General features: G+C 38.7%; 4 protein-coding genes across 6 annotated transcripts; 2 read left to right on the top strand and 2 right to left on the bottom strand.

The window, feature by feature from the left end:
- The first annotated feature begins 1049 nt into the window (after positions 1-1049).
- Positions 1050-10497, top strand: slc25a15b (solute carrier family 25 member 15b). 3 transcript variants are annotated; one of them, XR_535361.3, is made up of 8 exons: positions 2390-2750; positions 3542-3631; positions 4383-4641; positions 4726-4863; positions 6647-6822; positions 6900-7058; positions 7144-7545; positions 10407-10497. XR_535361.3 is itself a non-coding variant. In XM_081615332.1 (7 exons), exons 2-7 carry the CDS (start codon positions 3571-3573, stop codon positions 7263-7265), a joined length of 915 nt encoding a protein of 304 aa, XP_081471458.1. In that variant the 5' UTR covers positions 1050-1446; positions 3542-3570; the 3' UTR covers positions 7266-8568. The 3 variants fall into 3 exon arrangements, 2 of the variants coding, with proteins under 2 accessions (XP_081471458.1, XP_008425883.1); XM_081615332.1 differs by lacking the exons at positions 2390-2750; positions 10407-10497 and adding an exon at positions 1050-1446 and having other exon boundaries at positions 7144-8568; XM_008427661.3 differs by lacking the exon at positions 10407-10497 and having other exon boundaries at positions 7144-8568.
- On the bottom strand, positions 8575-12200 carry tm4sf21a (transmembrane 4 L six family member 21a). The gene is made up of 5 exons (XM_008427660.3): positions 11876-12200; positions 11584-11649; positions 10677-10810; positions 10386-10604; positions 8575-9149 (listed from the first exon to the last, which is right to left on the bottom strand). Exons 1-4 carry the CDS (start codon positions 12050-12052, stop codon positions 10403-10405), a joined length of 579 nt encoding a protein of 192 aa, XP_008425882.1. The 5' UTR covers positions 12053-12200; the 3' UTR covers positions 8575-9149; positions 10386-10402.
- Positions 12201-12426: 226 nt separating this feature from the next.
- On the bottom strand, positions 12427-14999 carry LOC103475788 (transmembrane 4 L6 family member 4-like). Its single transcript, XM_008427659.3, has 5 exons — positions 14823-14999; positions 14487-14552; positions 13825-13961; positions 13563-13749; positions 12427-13474 (listed from the first exon to the last, which is right to left on the bottom strand). The coding sequence occupies exons 1-5, from the start codon at positions 14997-14999 to the stop codon at positions 13466-13468; spliced, it is 576 nt and encodes a 191-aa protein (XP_008425881.1). The 3' UTR covers positions 12427-13465.
- Positions 15000-15838: 839 nt separating this feature from the next.
- On the top strand, positions 15839-22384 carry LOC103475787 (mannose-P-dolichol utilization defect 1 protein-like). The gene is made up of 7 exons (XM_017308704.2): positions 15839-16937; positions 17211-17276; positions 18379-18511; positions 20406-20491; positions 21078-21193; positions 21278-21388; positions 21480-22384. The coding sequence occupies exons 1-7, from the start codon at positions 16847-16849 to the stop codon at positions 21600-21602; spliced, it is 726 nt and encodes a 241-aa protein (XP_017164193.2). The 5' UTR covers positions 15839-16846; the 3' UTR covers positions 21603-22384.
- Positions 22385-22852: the final 468 nt, after the last annotated feature.

Below are 22852 nucleotides of genomic sequence, written 5' to 3'. Positions count from 1 at the left end.
TATAAAAAAAAAGTGTTCTGTGATTCTTTTATTGTTTTCATGGCAAATTAACAACATGGAGTCAAATGAGTCTAGACTGATGCACAGTAAGCCGCCACAGGTCTGAGTTTTAAAGGATAAGCTTGTCGACAGAGTTTATTTAATCCCCGCCTCCTCTGTTTAACAGATGGAGTTTGGGTAGGTTTTTGGGGGTAAAAAACAACTGAGTGAGGTTTCTGCTGATTGACAGTTTTATTTTCAGTATCTTATTACTCCGTGAGTAACATCAACTTATTTTCAATAGGAAATTTGTATTTCACAGACCCCACAAACATTGAGTTTCCATTAAGGTGCTTAAAGCGTAACTCTGGCTGGATGTTTTTCTTTTAAGAAGCTTAAAACTAGTTTTGGATCATTGTTCTGTTGGATCCATACTTCATTTTGACAGTTTTAGTCAACTTTTAGTCATGAAACTAAATTTTTAATTTGGATTTTTAATTTAGTTTTAGGGACTAAATCTCCCACCAGTTTTTGTTATTGTAAACTGTAAGACTTAGAGGGATGTGTTTCATTTCTCTAAGAGCTCATAGTTTACAGTACTACTCATTTCTTTAAATACAACATTCCTTATTCATTTATTTATTTTTAATTCAGATTATTTAAAAGATTACCACATACTACTAGCTCTGTTCTACCTAAACAAAAAGTAGATACATAATTTATGAAGTTATTTTTTTTGTAATTATGATGTTTGACCATATGTGGATTAGAAAATAATTCACAATCATATTTAATGTTGAGGAGCCAAATCTTGTTTTTAAAAAGTCCAGATGTTTGTTGGATGATCACTCCATCTTGAAAAAAAAGACATTTTAATGTATCATAAATGACCTAAAATTAAAATGACATGCATTCTATATATTATCTTAAAATAATGCAATAGATATTTGTTCTCTGCAATGTCTGAAAAAAATACTGTTAATTTTTCTGTGTTGTCTGCAGGGGATATGGATTTAGATTTTTTTTTTTGCTTGCTTTACAAAACAAAAACCTCAAATCAAAAAAATGTCGATTTTCTCTAAAGTTTGGAGGGAATCTGTTTCCCTTTTTACAACAACAGATTACACAGATAAAGAAAAACAATAACCTCAATATTAAAGCCTTGAAGACACCCAAAATCTAATAACAACTCCTGGAATCTTAGTTAAGGGAAACAATAGTACTGTAAACAAAACCTGAAAATAGAAGGAGACTTGAGGTCATCACTATGGAGAGCTAGCTGCCATAACTGAAGCTCATCAGTCCACTGATTCAAAAAAGAAAAAAAAGGGTGGGGGGGAATAAAAGGTGTTTCTCTTTAACAAGTCCAATCTGATCTTGTTTTTTTCACAGCCCTGAGAGTTTGGGATGTTCCTGCTTCAGAAAAAGAAGGAAATGTTCCCTCAGACAGCCCTCATATCAGGAAAGGTAATTATGGATGAAGCCATTTGAAGAGCAGAGATCGCAGCGTACCCTGGATTGCTGTGATCAAGAACAGGACATTCTGAGAACGTCCTTGATAGGACTGCATTTGACACATGCACTGTTACATATTTCATAATGGCTCCTGCAGGAGTCAGTTTTGAGGTGGCAGGATGTTTTTTGGTAAAAGAAGAAATGCAATGCACCAAATGTAACATTTATCCATTGTGATGGATTTGGTACATGTGTATCTAAAATAAGTAGAATTAGTTAAGAAATTTCCATATATTTAAAACAATGTCTTCTAAAAAAAAACAATCAGGTTAATATGAAGGGAAGCCCATATTCCCACCTATTCTAATACTAATCTGCATTGATGCGTTCAATTTCTTTAAAACGATAATAGATTCTGAAGCATTGATATTCGTTGAACTTGTTTTTGTATTATGTGTGACAGAAAACTAACACATCATTATACTACAGTGTTCATATTTTTAACTGTAAAAAAAAGAAAACCGCTATCCATTTCCTTCCACTTTACAATTATGTATTATTTTGTGTAAATCTATCAGATTGAATTTCAATTAAACGCGTTTAAGTTTGGGATTCTAACATAAAATAGAAATTAGATAAACGGATTGGAAGGCACGTTGTATTTACAAATGTAACACACGACGGCGCTGTACTCTCCTATAATCAGAGGAAACTTTATTTTGGAATAAAAAAAAAACGACGTACCGGAACTTGTAGTTCGCTCTGTGCCATGCTGTCTCCTATCAAAGATCTTAAATTAGGAGAAACACAATCACACCGTAATATTTTCAAACCCACCGTTACGTATGCTAAGACTTAGAACCGCGTGAAATAAAACCCGTCTAACCTGCTATCCTTTTGTATTCTTAGTAAACAAAAACTACTTGTGTTAACGTAAGGTATTATTCGTTGCAAACGTACATTTGTTTGTCGCGTAGACGTGGATAGATTTGGTACCTGGAATTTAAATCAGAGCGAGTGGTCTGTAGCTTTTGCTCCCTCTCGGATATGAGGGAACAACCTTAGATTCCCATCATCTCCCGTCGATTTGACATCTCTGATGGCCGAACCGTTCATTGGGTTCTGTCGGTGAACTCGGGGCTGATGTTGGACGCCATGAGATAGCATTAACACAAACCATGAAGCCCACCGTGGATGCTAGTGTCGGTCAGCAGCTCACAGGGTCACCGTTACTCTTAATGTTTGACTCACAAACTCTGACTTCAACCTCTGAGATACTCTGATGCTCTGTTCTGAAGCCGTCGCTGTCCTGCTAGGTTTGTATATGCAATTAACAGTCCGTTTTAACTTCAAAGTGGAGTTAATGTGTAATTTGAGGGGTAATAGTTACTTTCTTCTATTTGGCATTCAGCTTTTGTATAGCAAACTAAACTCATTCAAAGAAAAGTCACATTTGACTGTTTTTGTTCTTACGTGAAGTAGAAAAAGACACATATTGGCACATATTCGCCATTTAAAATGGTTTGGATGCTGGACAGATGGTTGCATCCTGGCGCCCTCTAGTGGTAGCTCTTTTAAGAGACAGGTCTGTTCCAACAGAGATTCGGCTGCTCATGTTTCATATTCGGGTCAAAGGGGTCACTCTCTCTCTTCTATCTGCTGCTTTACTCGACTTAAAGGAACGCTGTGTGTATAAATTCAATAAGGTTTTGTCTTATAAGATGTTAAAAAAAAAACTGAAGAAAATGTTGAAAACAACAAAGACAAATTCCAGGGAAATTAAGCTATGTGGGTTTGCATTTTGTATTATCAATGCAAATGTTTTTTTTATTTATTTATTTGTATTTTTTTCACCAACATTCAAGGTTTTTTTAACCCCTCCAGAACACAGTGTGGGGTCATGGTGACTGGTTGCTGAAACTCACTCGCACATGATAGCAGCTGCAAGTGTGGGGGGGAGAAAAAAAAAAGTGTAGCTCAGCTGGTGCTCTCTGACCCGATCCAGTCCTTAGATGAGGCGCACACATTCCTGCAGACAGCCAAGTATTGAATAACTGCTCACAACTGGAGATTTGAAACAAAATGTGCTTTTTTTTCTTGCCTCTAGGTTGCTGAGAGAAGGAGAAATCCACTCAGATGATCATGGCTCCACACCAAGTGATCCAGGCCATCATCGATCTCTCTGCAGGAGCAATTGGTAATTAAAAGCCTTAAACGGTGTGCAAACAATTACTCTTGACACGAAGTGTATCGGGCAGTATTTACAACGCCTCGCCAAAGGACAAATATTCACCTTTTAACTTTTCCGTATTTTACAACCGCAAACATAAAATTCATTGGAATTTTATGTGAAAGACCAGCAAAAAGTGGCATAAAATTGTGAAGCAGGAAAAAAATTATACATGGTTCAAAATTTTTTTTTACAAATAATCACCACTCTAAAAGTTTCAACCTTTTGTTGCAATTACAGCTGCAAGTCTTTTAGGGTCTGCAGGATTGAATGCAAATCCAGTTATTTTGAAAAAAAAAAGAACTATGCATTGATTTTCTTCTACTTCGGCACTACTTTTTATTGGTCTATCGCATAAAATCCGTAGAAGTCTGTGGTCGCGATACGCCGTACATGTCTTAAAGGCACTTTAGTTTCTGTCAGATTGCTCCAATGTTGGTATTGATTGAGCTGCTAAACCAAATGTTGTTTTTAGTGGAAATAAAACCGGAGCTGAACTGCGTGAAGTGACAATAAGATGTCAGCTCATTGGTTATGTGTCTGACACCCCACATGATCGTTCTGATGACGCCTGACTTTTTACGGCTCGTTTCTCGCTGCTGGTTGTTCCCCTCAGCCGAGTGCAACAGTCTGCATCGCTCTCAGATCCTTATCTCTCCTTGCACAATGTGTAGCTCGTTCTTTTGTGTTTGTGTGTGGTTTCGCCCCCGTGTCATAGGAGGGGCTGCCTGTGTCTTCAGCGGTCAGCCTCTGGACACAGCGAAGGTAAAGATGCAGACCTTTCCCTCTCTGTACCGGGGTTCCATCCACTGCATCCTCTCCACCTACAAACAAGATGGCGTGCGTGGGCTGTACCAGGGCACCATCCCGGCGCTGATGGCCAACATCGCAGAGAACTCTGTTCTGTTCATGAGCTACGGCTTCTGCCAGCAGGTCATCCGCTTTGCAGCTGGACTGCACCACGACGCTGTGCTGAGGTTCGATGCCTCTAACAGTAAAAGGAGTACACGTACATGTCCAGTTTCTAAGTGTGGTTTTGATTATTCTTCCCTCTTCATCAGCAACATGCAGAAAGCCTGTGCTGGTTCTGTAGCTTCTATCTTCTCCTCACTCGTCCTCTGCCCCACTGAGCTGGTGAAGTGTCGACTACAAGCCATGTATGAGATGGAAATGTCTGGAAAGATTGCCAAAAGCAACAAGTATGTTTTGTTTTTTGTTTGTTTTTGTTTTTTGACAGTGTTATTTAAGTTGACTATATTTGTGGTCACATACTTACGTTTTAGAAAAAGACACCCAACAATAGGGCTGTGTAATTTTATCGATTCTACAATATTTATCGATATTTTTTTCCCTCGTAAAGTATCGATTTTCCATCCGTGAGTGTCGATGCATTAAATCCTACTCAAATCCCTCGTGTTCCAACAAGCACATGTACGTTAAAAATGACATGTAACGACACAACCAGTTACAGTTTATGAAATAATGAAATGAAATAAATTACATTATCTATTATAAGTAAGACAAAAAAAGGTTCCTTTCCTGCATTACCAAATACACAAAGCCACACAACTAACATTTAAACAAAAATGTATAACAAAACATTTATTACACCTGTATTACACCATCAGTTCAATTAATTTAATGCAAGTCTATGGAACAGTCACAAAATGTCTCCAAAATCACTCTGTCCCTCTAAAATCTCTCAGAAAATCTTAAAACTCTATAGAACCGTACCGTTTACTGAATATCGTGATATATATATTGTATCGTGAGAACATTGCATTTTGTATCGTAAGATTAGTGAATCGCTACAGCCCTACCCAACAATATGCTGAATCTCATCTTATTTGATGAATTTATTAGAAGACTAAACTTTCTAGTCTACATGCAAAATGTTGTGTATAGCAAAAACAAAAACATTCTGGTGGCGGCATCATTCTGCAGGATGCTTTTCTTCAGCAGGGACAGGCGAGCTGGCCTAGTCAAAGTCTAGATTTAAATCTAATTAGGAATCGGTTGCAAGACTTAAATTTAGCTTCAAATTCACTTTCACACATTCCTGTTCAATCCTGTTTATACAAATACAATGCAGCCATGTAATGCCAGGGTGTCCGTGCATCCTTAAAAAGTATTTAAAAGCCTTAAATTTATGTATCTGAAATTAAGACCTTAAAATGACTTAAATTTATTTTAAAGTGAAGTAAATTGGATTTAGGGAAATTAATCGCAGGTCTTACTTTTTACAAACAGGAGAAATCTTGCGTTCATCTGTCTATAAAACGTTTCTCAATTTCTCTTTAGCCCAGTCTGCTGCTGCATCTTCATGACAAATGTGTGCAAAATTTTGACAATATTCCACTAATGTCGGAAAAACACAAATTTGCAATTGTGGTGTTTCCATTTAATAAGAATCGCAATTGAAATCACATATTAATAGGTTTGTTTATGCGCCAAGTCATTAAAAAACATGCCACGATGCCAGCATTCTCCTTCCACTTCCTGTCATCTTCTCCAGCTGTTCCACCATCGATAAGGTCTGGTTGTTGATCGCATGACCTGTCTGATGATAAAAAAAAGGTGTTTCCATTGGAGTTTTTCAAAATACAAAAATGTCGGTATAGCCGAAAAACCACCTCATGCTAGCACAAAAGCTTTTTATCGAAAAACAAGATTTTTTTTTAAGGGAATTCATTTTTGTAATGAAAAATTTACGAAAGTTTAATTTTTGCCATTATATCGTCAATAGAAATGCAGCCAGTGTGTCCTTTGGTGAACTGTAGCGTCTTCAGATTGTTATTTTTAACAGCAGGACTTGCAGATAGTTTGGCTTCACATGCACACAACCGACTGCATGAACGGCACAACAGTGTGGTCAATGATTGTTGAACACATCTGTAGACCGACTGCAGTGTGTGTGTGTGTGTGTGTGTGTACATGAGCTCGGCTAATGTCAGAGTGAAAATGTGTGTGGTGTGTCTGAAGCTCGGTGTGGTCGGTGGTGAAGTCCATTATGAGGAACGAGGGTCCGCAGGGCTTCTTCCAGGGACTGACCACCACCATAGCCAGAGAGGTTCCCGGGTACTTCTGCTTCTTTGGCGCCTATGAAGTCTGCAGGACTGGATTCGCAGACTACATGGAATGTGAAAAAGATGATATAGGTACTGGGAGCGGAACGATGACTCCGTTTCTGTCCGATTCCGATGCGGTAACTTTGTGTTTGCTGCATGTGCTGAAGGAGCGGTTCCGATCGCACTCAGCGGCGGCATCGGGGGCGCGTGCCTTTGGTTGGTGGTCTACCCCATGGACTGTGTCAAATCTCGGATTCAGGTCATGTCCATGACGAGGAAGCAGGCGGGGTTTTTCAAAACCTTCATGACCATCGCTCGCTCCGAAGGTAGGCACCGGCAGGACAGGGAGGAACTGCAGACGTGTGGCGTTCCGCTTTCTGATCCGTTTCCAATCTTGTTCGGTGTGTTTAGGAGTGAGGGCGCTGTACTCCGGCCTCACCCCCACCATCGTGCGCTGCTTCCCCGCTAACGGAGCGCTGTTCCTGGGTTACGAGGTCAGCAGGAAGCTGATGATGAAGCAGTTCGACAACTGAGCTGCTCCGTCAAACTGCCACACTCCCTCAGTTGCACTGCCCTTAAACCGGCTGTGATGCAGCATTTACATGTATCCTTATCTGGATGGTCGGTGTTTTTAGATTTTATAACTTGGTTTCTGAAGTGTTTTACTGAACATGTGACGGAGGAAAAGGCGTGCAGTGAAGTCCTGTAGCTGTGAACACTCCAGCTGGTCGTTTCTCTCCTATCTCAACAACATGGCGTCCGCACAACTTTCCGCCAGAAGACACACGAGTGTGAGGAAGGCTCCGTTAGACGGTGCGGTTTACTTTAATGAATTAACTCCTGTTTTCAAGCTAACATTAAGGCGTTGTGAAAAAGGTGATCATAAAGTGTCATATTGATTGATATAGGCTGCCTAACATGTAGTCAGATGATTGTGTTTTTATTTAAACAGAGTTCCTAGTCTGTGGAAACCTGGAATTTGATTTAATTTTTTTCCATGTCTCCATACGAAAAAGAATGAGTAAAGATGAATATTTCTGTTTCGTATGGTTTTTAAAACCTATGCCTTGGTGAAATGTTTTCTTTTCCTCATCCATGCCTCCTTCTGTCTCCCTCGTCTTTCTTTCTAACTTTTCTTTTACCTTTCTTGTTCTTTTTGTGTCTTTCCCTCTTTCTGATATTCCATCCTTGTCACAAATCCATTTTCTTTTTTTCAATTCTTTCATTACTTTTTCTTATTTCCTTCCTTCCACTCTATTGTTCTTGGCTCCCATATCCGCCAAATGTAGAGATATCTGCCAAAAGCCCCAAGTGAACATTGAGACTTTTTTATGTTTTGAGTTTAACAGTAAGCACAGATTAACTGTTCAAAGTCAAGCTTGGATTATTTTTCTACATGAAAAAAAATGCAGGAACCTTGTTTAAAGAACCTTTTCCTTGTTTAAGGAACCTTAATGTTTTAATGCCATTTAACCTCCTCAAGCCTTTTTCTGTACATTTTGCAAACAGGAGAAATCTTCCTTTCATCTGTTTTCATCTGTACTTTTTAAGTGTTTTTAAACCTCATGAGATTCCATTAAAAACACCCAGAAAACATTTACTTCCAAATACTTTTTTCATGCTGGTTTTGTTCTTTTATTTGACTCCTGCTGTTCACTTCTCTCCTGTGTTGGTTTATGTTATAAATAAGAAATTAATTAACATATAAGCTGCCTTGTTATTTGCCCTTTGAGCCTAATTCCATGTTCTGTGTTTTTATTTGCTGACTAACCTACATTTTAATGCAAACATGGTTTGGTATTAAAATGCATTAAATAATACATGAATAAAAAAAAACAGATCTTGGGAGTTTTTATGTATTTTATTTGTTTTTCTTTAAGGAAATCACTTTAACAATTAAACACTATAAAACAGAGGTTACAGTTTTTTGATAAAAATAAATGATAAAAACATAGCTGCATTTTTTTTTTTAAGCCGCATAAGGACGGACTATCATTTCTTTCACCATAAGTGCAATAACGTTTTTGGCATAGAACATAAACATCACAAAGTTGTTTTTTCTTTTAAAAAAAATCAAGATTCTCTGAGCAAATTTCACTTCTGTCACTGAATTTTACAAACAACTCAGCAGGTCCAGTGTTTCATATCCTCAGTCTCTGAGAATGTTATCCTAATTTAATAATGGCATAAAATACAATTGCAAACCTGTACATGGGTATAAAATGAGCCTCTTCTAAGCAAAATGATAGTTTTTCAACACAGAAAGACTATTGAATGTAAGTGCAAGGTAGTACTAAAGCAGGAAGCATAAAATGGACAAAAACATCCAAATTTTAGTTTTGAGACTTTCTGCAGCCTTCTGCAGTTCTTATTGTTAAAGGATGCAGCAGGGGGCGCCAGTGAGAAGCTTGCAGCAGCTGGGAATGAGAAAAATAAATGGGAGCGTTAAGATTTCAGTTATTTACTGTTTTAGTAGCTACTTAAAACAGCAGTATTGATATACAACTAAATACGTTTAGACTCTGATTAAACTTGTCAAACTAGCAGTTTTGCTAAATATGTTGGTATTAATTATTCATTTTTCCATTATTGACCAAACTTGACCACAAACAGTAACAAATCAAGTTCATATTCCATAATAAAGTATTAACATTTGTTTATTGTTAAATAAAACAAAGAAACTTGGATTCATTGGACCCAGAATGAGACAACAGGTGTTAATTTGTTTGAATCAGACTCGGTGCAGCGCGGGCGTCTTAACGCTCATGTTGCGTTTAAATGTGGCTCGGAAAAACACGTTACGACACGTTAACAGCGGCTTAAACTGCTATAATGGCTGAAAAAAGTGCGGGGGACTATGGGTGGGAGACAAATACAATGCAAAGAGTCCCTATTAAATCGAGATAGGAATAATAGAAATTTGGCCACTCCAAGGTGAAAATTAAAAAAGAACAACCCAGCGTCAATGCTTTCTGATGACCATGCGCCGGGGCTGGTGTGAATTGTATTGATTATGGCTTTCAGATTAATGAAAACTTCAAATTACATATATAAAAAAAATAATAAAACCAATAACAAATGTTTGAACGCGGAAATGTAGCTGTCATAATGTGATGTCTTTGAAAGCGGACCAAAATGCAGAGGGGCTGAGATGCTGAGTTGATGGCAGTTTTAATGAAAAAAGATGATGGATAACAAAACTCCTGCCTGCCAGGTAAATTCAAAACCGGGAACCAGAGACACAAGGAGAATACCTATGGAAGCGACGAGAGGAACAGGCGAGGAGTGACTGAGGATAAGGTGCTTAAATCCTGTGGAATGCTAAATAAAAGACTCAAGACTGATAAGATAACGGGTTGTAGGTGTCGTGAGGGGGGAGAGTACATTGGAGTCTAGGAAATACATTTAACAAAGAATAACTAAAGAAATATAAAACTAGAGTAACTAAGAATAACAAGACACAAGAAATAAACACGAAGAACTGAAATGAAGTAAAACTACGTAATCAAAGAAAAGGCATAGAATAATAAAGTAAACTCCAAAACAACTAAACAGTCAGGATCTTAACAATTGCCTTATGTGTGGCATTCATTTATACTTCATGCTTTAAATTGAATTACTGAAATCTCAATGAGAAAAGGCTGATGTGGTACCTGCTGGTTTTAAATCTTCAGATCATCCCAGGCTCCTTCTTGATGCAGGCGCCGCACAGACATCCAAAGAGCCCGTTGATCATCTGAGTGGCACAGAGGATAATCTGCAGGCCGCTGGTCACCAGCAGAGTGCTGAACAGTCCGATGTTGAACTGGACGATGTTCTCAGGCTCGGTACACATCCACCACTTCGAGCTGTCGGCCAGGTAACTGGTGTCACTGTGAAAAACAGAAGCTGTTACGCTACAGGCAGAACACAAACATTAGCGCCTTAAGAGTTCTGGGTCTTACCTGTCTTTGAAAGGCCTCGTCCAAATCAGTAATACTTTACACAAAGGTCCATTCTGCAAGCCGAGCACGGCCACGACGAAGCTGTACAGGGCACCGACCACGCCCACCGCAGCGAAAGCGATAGATAGGAACATCTGCAAAGATTAGGGGAGAGAGAGGGGCGTGAGTTAAGCAGAAGCTCCCGGGTTGTCTGTTTACGTCAACAACATCAATGTGTGTTTGGTTTTCACGCAAAATCATAAACTCAAATCTAAACAAATTACGAGCAAAATTTTGTCTGTTTGTCTTTGTCTTGTCTGCATGGGAAGATTGATCACAGACCGGAGTCTAAAATCAGCAGACAAAATCTTTGCAAGAAGTCTTATGAAGGTTTGGGGAGTTTGATGCCCTACCATACTTCCTCTATTTAAAAAAACAAATCCTTCCTGAAACCAAGATGGCGTCCTCAAACAATGATAAAAACCAGAATAAATTCTATCTCTCCGAATTATATTGTACAGTTATTTTCATCCCATAAACTTTCTCACGTTTTGTCCTGTCATCACAAGCTCCAGGTTTATGTTATTGAGACTTTGCTTTATGGTTTAAAGTTTGTCAGAAAATGCAGTTGATCACAGTAAATGCTTATTAGTTTAATCAATATAAAGGGATCTGGAAACATATGTATGCTTGGAGTAAAATGCTCACAAATACAGTAGCTACTGTACATTTAAGTTGGAATCATTATTTGACTAAATTTGACTCCATATCTGTCATATATTTGGGGGATATTTTCTTCTGGTGACTCGTGTAATGTTTATTTAACTCCGCAATAAAATGTTTGAAACTTTTATGTCTGATAGGCACTTTATCCAGGAGCTCACGTCGTTAATCTGTCGCTGTTTTCACTGCTTCCTGATTGACTCACCCCACAGCGATTTCCACAGCAGCCCTGCTTCCCAGTCAGGTGAATGTGAAGTGCAGGGATCAGAACCTGTGTGGGAGGTTAAGTTAGCACGTATTCAGACTCTGGTTTTATCATGAGGTCAGATTCAGAATGCATAAATTGTTCACTGAAAATATAGCAAAGGCAACATTTACTCAGCAGACAATAAATATTTAGCAGTGAGATTCGTGTGGTATTTGTGATTCACCTTAAAATGAAGAAGAAAACACTAGACAGGACAGATACCCTAAAGCTGAACATAGGAAAAACTCACCATTAAGCCTCCTCCAACCACTCCTCCCATGTACTTCACCTCATCTGTAATGTTTCCATCTTTGGCGTACTGGACGCTCCCATCAGGAAAGAACAGCACAATGTTACAGATGATGGAAATGAGCACCAGCGGGTACAGAGTCACCGCAATGCAGAGGGAACACTTTCCAGTACACATGTCGGCCGATTTCTGGAAAGAAAAAAACTTCCTTTGGGTTTAAATTTCAGCTCAGGCGACTGCTGCTCTCTGACTCTGGGAAGGTCTGGTAGTTGTAGACCAGTTTGGAACGGGGTGTCTTTTGAAAACGGCTCAACTGTGGGAGGTTTAAATCTGATAAGATAAGAAAGACAAACAGAGTCAGGGATAGGCTGCAGAAGTGAATGTGACTCACTCTCTGGTGTCATGGAGATGGGCAGAGTGTTGTTTTGTTGGGCTAGTAAAGCTAATGTGGACATTAAGCTTTTTATGGCTGAGGATATCAACGCATTTAGATCGCCTCAGCTAGACGTGCTGTTGGGCTGCTGTCCCCGTGGTTGCACAAAGTTTTACTTTCTGAGTGATTACATGCTGAATAAATGATATAAAAGAGTTTTGTGTTTGTATTTCGGTGTAGCTGATTATTTTGATTGATTGTTTTTGTGTGTGTGTGTGTGTGTGTGTGTGTGTGACACCCACAACATTCCTTAAAGGCCCTTTAGCTCGTAATGTTTACTCTGTCACAGTAGGAGCTTTGAGCTGTTGAACTTTGCACACGCAGCTGCAGGAGCGAGAGACAAACAGAACATGTCTGACTTCGGCGAAAACCTGGAAAACATCCAGGCTACGAACGACCAAATACTTTTTGGATGTGATGCATATCTCTCGTCGATTCTCTGGTGTCGATTAAAGGTTATTGTCTTTAATTAGTAACGACAGGAAGTGAGTGATTGGAAAACAAGCTTGGTCTCTGAGTAACGTTTGGGCGAGGCAGTGTTACTCACTGTGATAAGATTTACAACCATGAAAGGCTCCTTGAAAAACTGGAACCCCCTTTCTCTACGAGTGCCTTATGACAAGCCCATTGTTATTTTCAGCCTCATCTAACGCTATGAAAGACTCATGGATATTCACAGCTTTTTTCGGTTTCAAATACAACTAGCAGTCATAAAAAAAAATGCTCTCTGTTATGAAGATCCACATCTTAACTTTCTTTTTTTGTTTTTACTTTTATCTGATGTCTCTGGCTGCAGGCGTCACTGCACAGACTGCAGCTATTAGCAGGCATTTGTTTCACCTGAGACTTTATTAGTGCTGACTGAAAAGAAAAGAAATGGCAACTCCAAAATATTAACGCGAGGAACAAAAGTGTGCTGTCTGTTAAAACATTTTATTTCATTATTCAATTTATGTGCATGGATATCTCCAACACTTATCCCGCCAGATTAATACGCTGCAGCAGAATCAAGCATTCGTATTAAATTGTGGAAATAATAAGCTAACAGAGTTGAAGAGAACATCAATGTTGACAAGCATTTTCTTTAAAAAGCAACCAGGAACGTATTTCCAGGTGTTGCACGGCGGAAGCTTTTTGAACTCTCCATGCCCACAAACTCAGGCTTCCTGCAAAGAAGAAGAAATGAGACAGTGAAAACACGTCTGAATGAGGAAGTGGAAATTAGGACGGTGTGAAGTCACAGCTCTTTCTGACCTGCTTGTCGTTGCAGGTTCCACAGATGCACCCGACGAGGCCGTTGATCACCTGGCTGGCACAGAGGAGAGCCTGCAGAACGCTGGCCACCATCAGGGTGATGAACAGACCCATGTTGAACTGGACCACGTTCTTTGGCTCTATACACTCGGTCCAGGAATTGTAGTCCTTCAGATGTTTCAGGTCCCTGAGGATAAGACAAAAAGGTCGTAAATGACCACATCTCAACAAGAACAGACACAAATGCATTTCAACTTCTTACTTGTCTGCAAACGGTTGTTCCCATTTGCCAAATAAGGTTTTGCACAGAGGCCCGTTAGAGAAGCCGAGCAACGCCACAATGAAGCTGTATACGGCACCAGCCGCACCCACTGCCGCAAAAATGATGGAAAAGAACATCTGCCGATATTAAATGAGAGGCACAGGTCAGTTTAAAACGTAAGACAATTTTAAAATAGTTAATCATGAGTTCACCTCCTTTTTCACTCGCTTTAAACAGGTAAAATATTCACAGATTCCCTCTCTTCACCACAGATTTTACATATGTTTTCATCAGATTTGACTATGCAGCAAATATATGCACACAATGAAACTATTTGCAAATATTTGATTGTTTTACACTAATGTTAATGGCCACAGTGCCATTGACATTAAAAGTGCGTTTCCTCACTTTTGTAGCACCACACCTACAAAAGTGAGGAAACGCATGTTTTACATGCTTTGGTAAGCTGTGGTTTTGCTATCTGCATCAAAAGTGCCTTGGTGTTGTGCAACGGTGATGCAGCACAACGCAGCATATTTCTTCAGCTCAGGAACAACTGAACTAGTCTGAATTTATCCTGTTTTGTTGCAGATCTCCCTTAACTTGGTTACAACTTGTATTTGCTGCTCTGTTTCACCTTAAATGAGGTCAGAATAACTCACCCCAAAGCGATTTGCACAGCAGCCTTGTTCTCCAGTCAAGTGAATGTACAGTGCTGGGATCAGCGCCTGTGTTGTGACACATTGGGTGATTTGCATTCAGTTTGCACGATGAGAATTGTTCACGAGTCAGGTAAAGGTTTTTAGCAGCGCAAACTTTCTGACTTGGTTTTAAGACATTTGATAATGACTTATGTGACAACAAAAGCATTTATGAAATCCATTAAAGGTGTGAAAAATGTTTTAATTTATCCAAAAAAACTATTCTATTCAGTAATTATTTCACAAAGCCTACAACACCTTTCCATTTGGAGTCTCGTTTACCAACCAACTACTCACCAGGACACCACCACCGATGAATCCTCCCATGTACTTCACTTCATCTGTAATGTGTCCCTCTTTGGCAGCCTTGGTGCTCCAGTCAGGAAAGAAGAGCAAAATGTTGCAGAGGATGGACAGAAGAACCAGGGGGTACAGAGAGATCGCAACGAAAAGGGAGCACTTTCCAGTACACATGTTGTCTGCCTGAAAACGCGCCGACTGCAACAAAAACTCCGGTCATCTACGTTTTAGCCAGGACAGTTCCTGTTTTCAGAGTAGTCCCACTTTGAACACGACCAAAGATGGTCAATGCACTTGCCCTTGTGTCCGTGTGACTGTGACGAAGAGGCTGAATGATTTATTTTCTAATAATTACATAATTTTAAATGACAGTTTGCCTATTCAGCAGTTGTTTTGCAATATATGTTGGAAATAAGCCTTTTTGGGGGCTTATTTCCCCCAAAAGAAGTTTCTGCCACAACTTCTTTAGAATGAGATATATATATATATATATATATATATATATATATATATATATATATATTTTTTTTTTTTTTTTTTTTGTTTTTTTTTTTGTTTTTTTTTGTTTGTTTGTTTGTTTGTTTTTTATTTTGCAAGAATATGGGCAGAAATGAAACAAAGAATTATTTAATTTTAACACAACATGGCAGTTAAATTGTTTTATACTGTGTCCAATTGCAACTGAGCAATCATTGTCTGCAGCAATGACTGTGACATTACTAATAGCCCCAACTACAGCCTCTGATAATATTTTAAATATTAAATACATTTTCTCCAAAAGGAAACCACAGCGCATTAACTTGTGTCTCCATCTTATCAAACGTTAACTCTGACTAAACTGACTAACTGGAATAATAAAAGACCAGTGAAACGAGACAAAATCTTGTTTAAAGTATGCTTGTTTTTAAGAGCAATTGTTTTTTTTTCAGGAATATGGCTGCCTGGTTGTGAAAAGTAAACTGGTCATAGCGCTGTAATAAAATAGAACTTAATTTTAATAACAACATGCAGTATTTGTGTTAACCAGAAATTGTTGGAAAATCTTTTATTGACTTTTTTGACATATTTCTGTCGTAACATTTGTCATTTGTACATTTTCTTTTGTTTCATGCGAAACTCATTTTGAAATTTGACAGCGGAAAGTATGTCACTGTTTTTCCTGTACTTCTCTATATTGACCTCAATCTGAATTTTACATTTATACTAGAAGTAGGATTTTAATCCAGATCAAACCAGATTCAAACTGAGTGAGCATGCAGACTGTCGGTGAAGCAGTCACCACATCAGTGTGGTAGATGAACATTAGTTACAGATTAATCATTTATAAATTATTAACGCAAAGATAGGATTTATAATCCAGTTTGAATACGAGCATTAAAATTTTATAATGGAATAACAGTGGGTGAACCCGTCCTATTGGCCCCAATGCAGCTCTAAATAATTTACATCTTGCAACTCCAGAACTGATCAAACAACAACATAAAACTAAAGACAAAATTTTTTATTAGGATATTCATTATTATATAAAGTTTATTCCCTTTCTGAGACCAAGGGTCAAAGTGTGAAACTTGAATATTACTAGAATTAGCAAGTGGTTATTAATTAGCAGTTAAAAGATCATTAATAAGTTAAAGGTAAAACTTTTTGGTAACAAAATTCACTTATATAAAACAGTACCACAAGTTTACCATATTTTATCCCGTGGAAAGAATTCGAGTCTGATGACGTCATTACAAATGGCTTATTAATTGATTAGGCTACCGTCTGCCTCGTGACCCCTTAGGGTTACAGAAGTAACCCTGCAGTTTTTGAAATATTCTGTCATTAAAAACACGCAGGGTATTTTTTTATTATTATTTTTTTAATTTAAATTCTTCTTAAGAGCGAGAATAAAAAGGACGGACCGCTTTCTTCTGATCTCAGCGTCACAGCTCACTTGTGGCGCCCCCTGTAAATATCTGGGAAGCGTTGGACCACTCCCCCTGTTCCAGCCGGTCATTCCCGTCCACAGCTGGCCCACGATGGACACGTCTCCCTTGAAAGACCTCCTTGTGGGCCGTTTAATGCCAGAGAAATGCTACGAGGAGCTTTTTGTCCGCTTGCATTTGCACGGTGAGTCTGTTTGAGGAGAAATGTCAAAGTAGAGAGAGAGAGAGAGAGAGAGAGAGAGAGAGAGAGAGGAGGGGGGGGGGGGGTCCAGATGCGCGGCATATGGCGGCCTCAGAGGAGTGGAGAACATGTTGCTCTTGCAAACGTATTGCGACTTTAATGAGCCATGCATGGGGAAGTAGCATTTGAACCTTACTTAATGTGCGGTTCAATAATTTGATGTGATCTGCATTTTTTGTTTTTTAATCGCTATTTCTGAAAATTATTATTTTCCAGCTCCCTGTCTAAAGTTTGTGTTGAACAAAATTGTCGGATTTTGGATCATACTGGACACATTTTTGGGTAAGATTGTTTTATATCAGAAAATAAGAACAACAAAAATGTCTTATTAATTTTTTAAAAACCCTAAACTTTTACACATTTCTCATATTAAAGCCACAAGCTTCAGTTTATTTCATTGTGATTTAATGTAACTGATCAAGTACAGCTTCATTTGGAAATTGCAAAATATATCTATATATTTTGGAAATATATATATCTAATAAGTGCAGCTTGCATGTGTATGTCCTGCTCTTTACTTTCTCATGTCCCAAAAATAGTTCAGAGTTCATGCAATTAAAATAAATAAACCACCTGCATCCTATAATGAAGGCCTCAGACGTTTATTGGAGAAAATTAGCGAACAGAAACAGAATCACTGAAACCAAATCAGACCAGTCAGTCAGTCAGGCATTAAGTTATGGAGAAGGTTAATGCAGGTTTAGGTTATAGATCAGCCTGCAACGGTTCGGTGCATCAAATAAAAATGTTCAGCTTAACCATCAGGTCAAGAAACAAAAACATTTATCAGAAACAGCCAAGATGTAAGCCTTATCACTGGAGGAGCTGCAGAGACCTCCAGCTCAGGTGGGAGAACTTTTTTAGCAGCCCTAAACAGACGGCCAGCTCCAACTAAAACATGGAATAATTTATATGATTTCAAAATCCAGTACCAAAACTTAAAACTTTTTATGTTTTCCATCCACTCTCACTAAATGGGAATGATTACTTTCCCAAGGCACTGCAGGGCTGCCTTTATTTCCAATGAGCCTTCGTCTAAATTTGCTCTTTGACTTTTTGTTACTTTGTGATAAAAAAGCAATGATCTAATTAGAACAAGAGCCTGTGAACTCAGATAAACAACAGTGACAGATTATGTCTCAATCTTTGAACAAAGACACCAGGCCTGGACCTGAAGCCACATCGTTATCATGCTGCCTGCATGCAGAAGCTGGAGCTTTCAGCAAGCTTCCACTTTATAATGCAATCATGTTTGATGAATTCAGCCAGCTGCATACAAGATAACCAAACAGTAGCTAAAGTCAACATGAATAGCTCCTGAGCACTTTTTTTTACGTTTCCGCTCTCATTTTCTGTTTCCACGTCTCTCACCTGTCCTGAGCAGCACAGTTCCTTCAGCTGCTGAAGCTGCTGTGGAGAGGAAGTGCAGAAGGCCTGAGTCTGACTGCCTTCCTGCTGCAGCTCTACGCTTTATCATGTCCGGTTGTCTACGCTGCAGCCAACAACTTCCCGTTCTTGTAAGTAATCAATAAGCACTTAATAAGGAAGTCAAGGGTTGGTATTCAGTTATTTGTTTGTGACTTTGTTCGCATTTTCTGCTTGCTGACACAAAAACCGTCAAATAAACCAACATCGCGGGAGACGGTTGATCCGCTCCGTAATATTTTCTTCCAAACGTCAGGGTATCTTCATCATAAAAAAAGATACAAAAATAATACAACATTTCTGGACAGGATCTAGATCGGTGCGGCTCACCGCTGAGTGTGCTGGATTTAATCAGGTTTGAGGCTTTCAAAAAGAAACATCTAGAGGACAAAAACATGAGACTACAGATAAGAATAATAATGTTTGTTCTGTTTTAAAGTGACTTGTTTCATGCATTTATAAAGAAAGCTTTTACAATTATTAGTAAGACTGCAGTGGAATAGGGTTTTGAATTTGAGTCTGTCTTTAGATGGGTTATGTATTTCTGTACATTCATTAGATTTGTTTGTAGTAAGGTACTTGAAATGGCCTGTGTTGTAAATTGATTGTGTAAAAATGAAAAAGAGGGAAGAAAATCAAATAGAACAGAATTGAGCTTCATCTACATGTGGCTGGGCTCTGTCTTAGACATATGGTGAAGACCCTCCGTCCTGGTTCACAGGGGCACAGAGCCGCTTCATCAGAAGGACTCCAGTCAGGCTTTGGGTCAGGATGCCTTCAGGGACCTGCCTGTTGTAGGTCTTCTGGGCATTTCACACCTAGGGGGATCTGAGGCGGAGGGACTAGATATTCTTTTCTGAGATCCTCAGAAATGCGTTGGAGTTGGTGGATGGATGAACTCATTTCTTTGCTACTGATTTCTTAAATTGCTTTTAGGGTTTCGACAAAGCATTTATCTTTTCTCTGTACTTATATGAACTATTTCTTTCACAACAGAAACATAACAGGAATTTCCCACAGTAAGGGTTAGGGTTTTATATTTAGACATATCCAAATGGCATGACTATTGAGCTGAATTATTAAATGTTATTTTGTGGCGTTTTAAACTAAATTGATTCAGGTCTCAGTTTCCTCCACTTTTTTGTAACTCATAGTTGTTTGGTAATTTAATCCATTAATTTCTTTAACACATATTTTCTTAATTTTCTTAGATTAAGTGTGTGTTATTGTCGATTTGAGTTTTAGTGAGTTTCCTTGATAGGTTTTTTTTTTATTTTATTTTTTTTATTTTATTTTTTTACATTTATTGTGTTTTCTTGAGTGGAGAGGATTCTTCTTTTTTTTCAAATATAATAAAGTTTTTCTTGTGAAATCTAAAGAAGTCGTGTTGGACTTCCTGAAAACCTCCACCGCCTTCTTTCTTCAAACCCTAAATGTAATCATTTTGGTTGTGTAATGTAGGAACTAATGATCATTATCATAATATTTGAAGTCTTTTTTTTAGCTTTGTATTTTTTGCCACTTTATGCAATGTTTTTAATGTAAAATATGCAATTGCTTCTGAACTATTCAGGAGGTTTTTATATTTGTCTTTACCGGCTTTTTGATCTAATAGTTTTGAGGACTGATTTCATTTCATCTGTTTCTATTTTACTTTGCAGTTTGATTTACATTAAGCTTTTCTCTAGGTCCATCTCATCATTTAACTTGCTATTCATCTCTGTGTTGCTGCACTTAGATGGTTCATTTGTAAATACTTGCTTTATGAATACAACCGGGAGTAGGAGTACAGCTCCCTGGGTGGCCGTCCATTTTCGGAATATTCAGCTTATCAGGTCTGCACTCCCCATTATGACTGCATTCAGATTCAAAGACTCCGGTTCTATTAGTGTCCAAACACTGCAGAGTAAGAAGCTTTTTCTGTTTAATGTCTGGCAGAGTATGTTTATCGGTGTGTCTGCGTTTTCTGTTTGAACTCCTGCACAGTGCCTGGGCTGAGAGGCTCTTCACGTTGGCCCAGACGGCAACCATCATCTTCCTCATCCTGCATTATCGCGGTGAAACCCTCAAAGGTCAGTTTTGAATCAGTACTCATCCTAAATCTAGAAAATGAAGGGAAGCGGACATGCTGGTTGTTATTTTATCATCAGTTCCTAGTTAATGAATTATACACCTCGACGTACCAGTATCCCATGGCTGGGATCATTCATGGCTACCTTGACCTGCTACAGGTGTTTTTTTTAAATGGCAAACCTTTTATTGGTTAAATGTTTCACAAAGTAGTGAAATGTGTGTATGCACAGCACTTTAAAAGAAAATACAGCTGTACACACTGCCAGTCACTGATAGCACTGATAGCAATATTCAGTTGGGTGCAACTCTGAACTGGATTATTGTTCACAGAACTGAGGCTCAAAAGTCATGAAACATCTGGACAACGTTGAATGTAAAGAATCCATCGTCTGTAGGGTGATTTCTTTTTTTTCTTTTAGATTCCTGCAGGCTTTCCTGCAGCGCCACCTTGTGGTGTCTTTTCAAATTAAACTTTTTAACCATGTTTGTAACTATCAATTCAAAAAAAGGTCTTGCTTTCTCTCTCGTGTTGCTAGGGTGAAGAGTAAAATTAAAATCTTAGAAATGTTTATGTGTGTGTGTCAGGAATGCTACTGCTCTTGAGTTTTGGTGGCGCAATCCTCCTCCTGGTTTCGTTTGCGGCTGCGGTCGTCATCAGAGTGATGTACACCTCCACTCAGGCAGCTTTCATTTTGAGCAAGGTAGCGATCTATCAGTCTCTTCTTTCTGCAGATGTATGGACTCTTTTATGCGGACAGATGTGTGTCCTTATTGCTTTTTTCCAGGTTGTGCAAACTGTAACAAACCACCAGAATGGCCACACAGGGCAGCTGTCCAGCCTGTCGGCGTTGCTGTCATGTGCAGGTGCTCTTGGTGCTGCCGTTGTTTCTGTACAGGTAAGCAGTTGGAAACAGTTGGATGCTGTACTCTTTTTCTGTTTTATTTGGGATTTTAAACAACGGCTTTGTGAAACGTTTTTTCTTACAGGAGAGCGGAGGATCTTTAACTACTTTGTCTCACATACTGTCCACATGTCTCAGCTTTGTCCTAATGTCTCAGATCGTTTGCTACAAGAGGAGCGCTGGCTCTGCTGCCAAGAAGATGGATTAGCTTCAGAGGCAGCAAGTGTTTCTATGACTAAGATGTTGATGTATGAATGATTTAATAATATGTAGTTGTTGTACAACACTGTGTGGAGGACATTTCCTCTCCGTTTATTCTTATTAGAATTTTTGTGAAGTTCTTAACACCTGGTGTTTTTATAGGTTAGCTACGACTGTTAGCAGAATAAAACGTCATGTGGCGCCCTCTAGTGGCTCTGCGAAAAACGGCGCACTCAGATTTCAGTCCGAATGAGGATCTGTGAATGCCTTCTTTTTATTTAATGCCAGCCAGTTCTTATTTATCCTCAGAATGTCCTCCCAATTGTGTCTTTGGTTTTTGAAAGGATCCGGAAGTCATCTGGATGACACCTTAGATATTAATATTAATGAGCTAAGGGAGGAAAATACAAATTAAGATGAAAGAGCCCAAGACATGATAAAGGGAGCAGAGGATTCCTGGCAGGCAACAAAATGTTTTTAGACTTGCTTGGATACAGCGCTGTGTGAAAAGACAGTTTTATTAGCAATTAGCTTTTGAGGGTTTGACTGTGGTGGACATTTTTAATCACCAAATGGACGTCTGGAGGCAACACACCCAAAGTTAGATGCTGTTTTCTGCAGCTGCTCAGGAGCTAGACTGTCCTTTCTTATCATTGATATAAAGCTGTTGTCAGAATCCACACAGAACCAACTCTGAGGTTCACTTGGACCTTTAATCTGACCTGTTCATGAGTTTTTGATCTTGTGTGTTCGGTATTGAATAAACCTGATTGAGTGATTTTCACCTAACAGTGCTTGGCGATTAATTTTTTTCCAGAACAATCGTTTACTGGACAACTGTCAACTGTTTTTCCCATGACGGTATAGGCCATAGCGTAACATTTCTGTGTCAAAAATCCATTGAATGATGGAGTGAAACTCTGAATGCGCTACACCACCAATCCACAAGTATTTTGTTTCTAGGGGTTACATAATACTTGGAGGAGTCCACCGTATATTTTGGTGTGAAGCTCACGATCTCAGTCGTTTTCCTTCAGTTTCTAAATTAGCAATTTCCTCTGTTCCAGTCTGGTTTCGTGCTGTCCAAACCAAAATAATGCAAGAGTGTAAAGTCTCTGAACACTTTCTGTTCTCCAACAGCCGCTAGAGGATGTTTTTGATTTCATATTTGGTCGAGTCAAACACGGGTAAACCTCAAAACTTTGTGAACGTTTGGGTATTTTCAACAAAAGCTGATCGCTCATTTTCTGTGTTTGA

The sequence above is a fragment of the Poecilia reticulata genome, chromosome 14, assembly GCF_904066995.2.
Source record: "Poecilia reticulata chromosome 14, P_reticulata-male-v2, whole genome shotgun sequence".
In the NCBI taxonomy this organism is placed as follows: Eukaryota; Metazoa; Chordata; class Actinopteri; order Cyprinodontiformes; family Poeciliidae; genus Poecilia; species Poecilia reticulata.
Note: the sequence above shows the minus strand (reverse complement) of the source record. Positions and strands in the feature narration are given on the sequence as shown.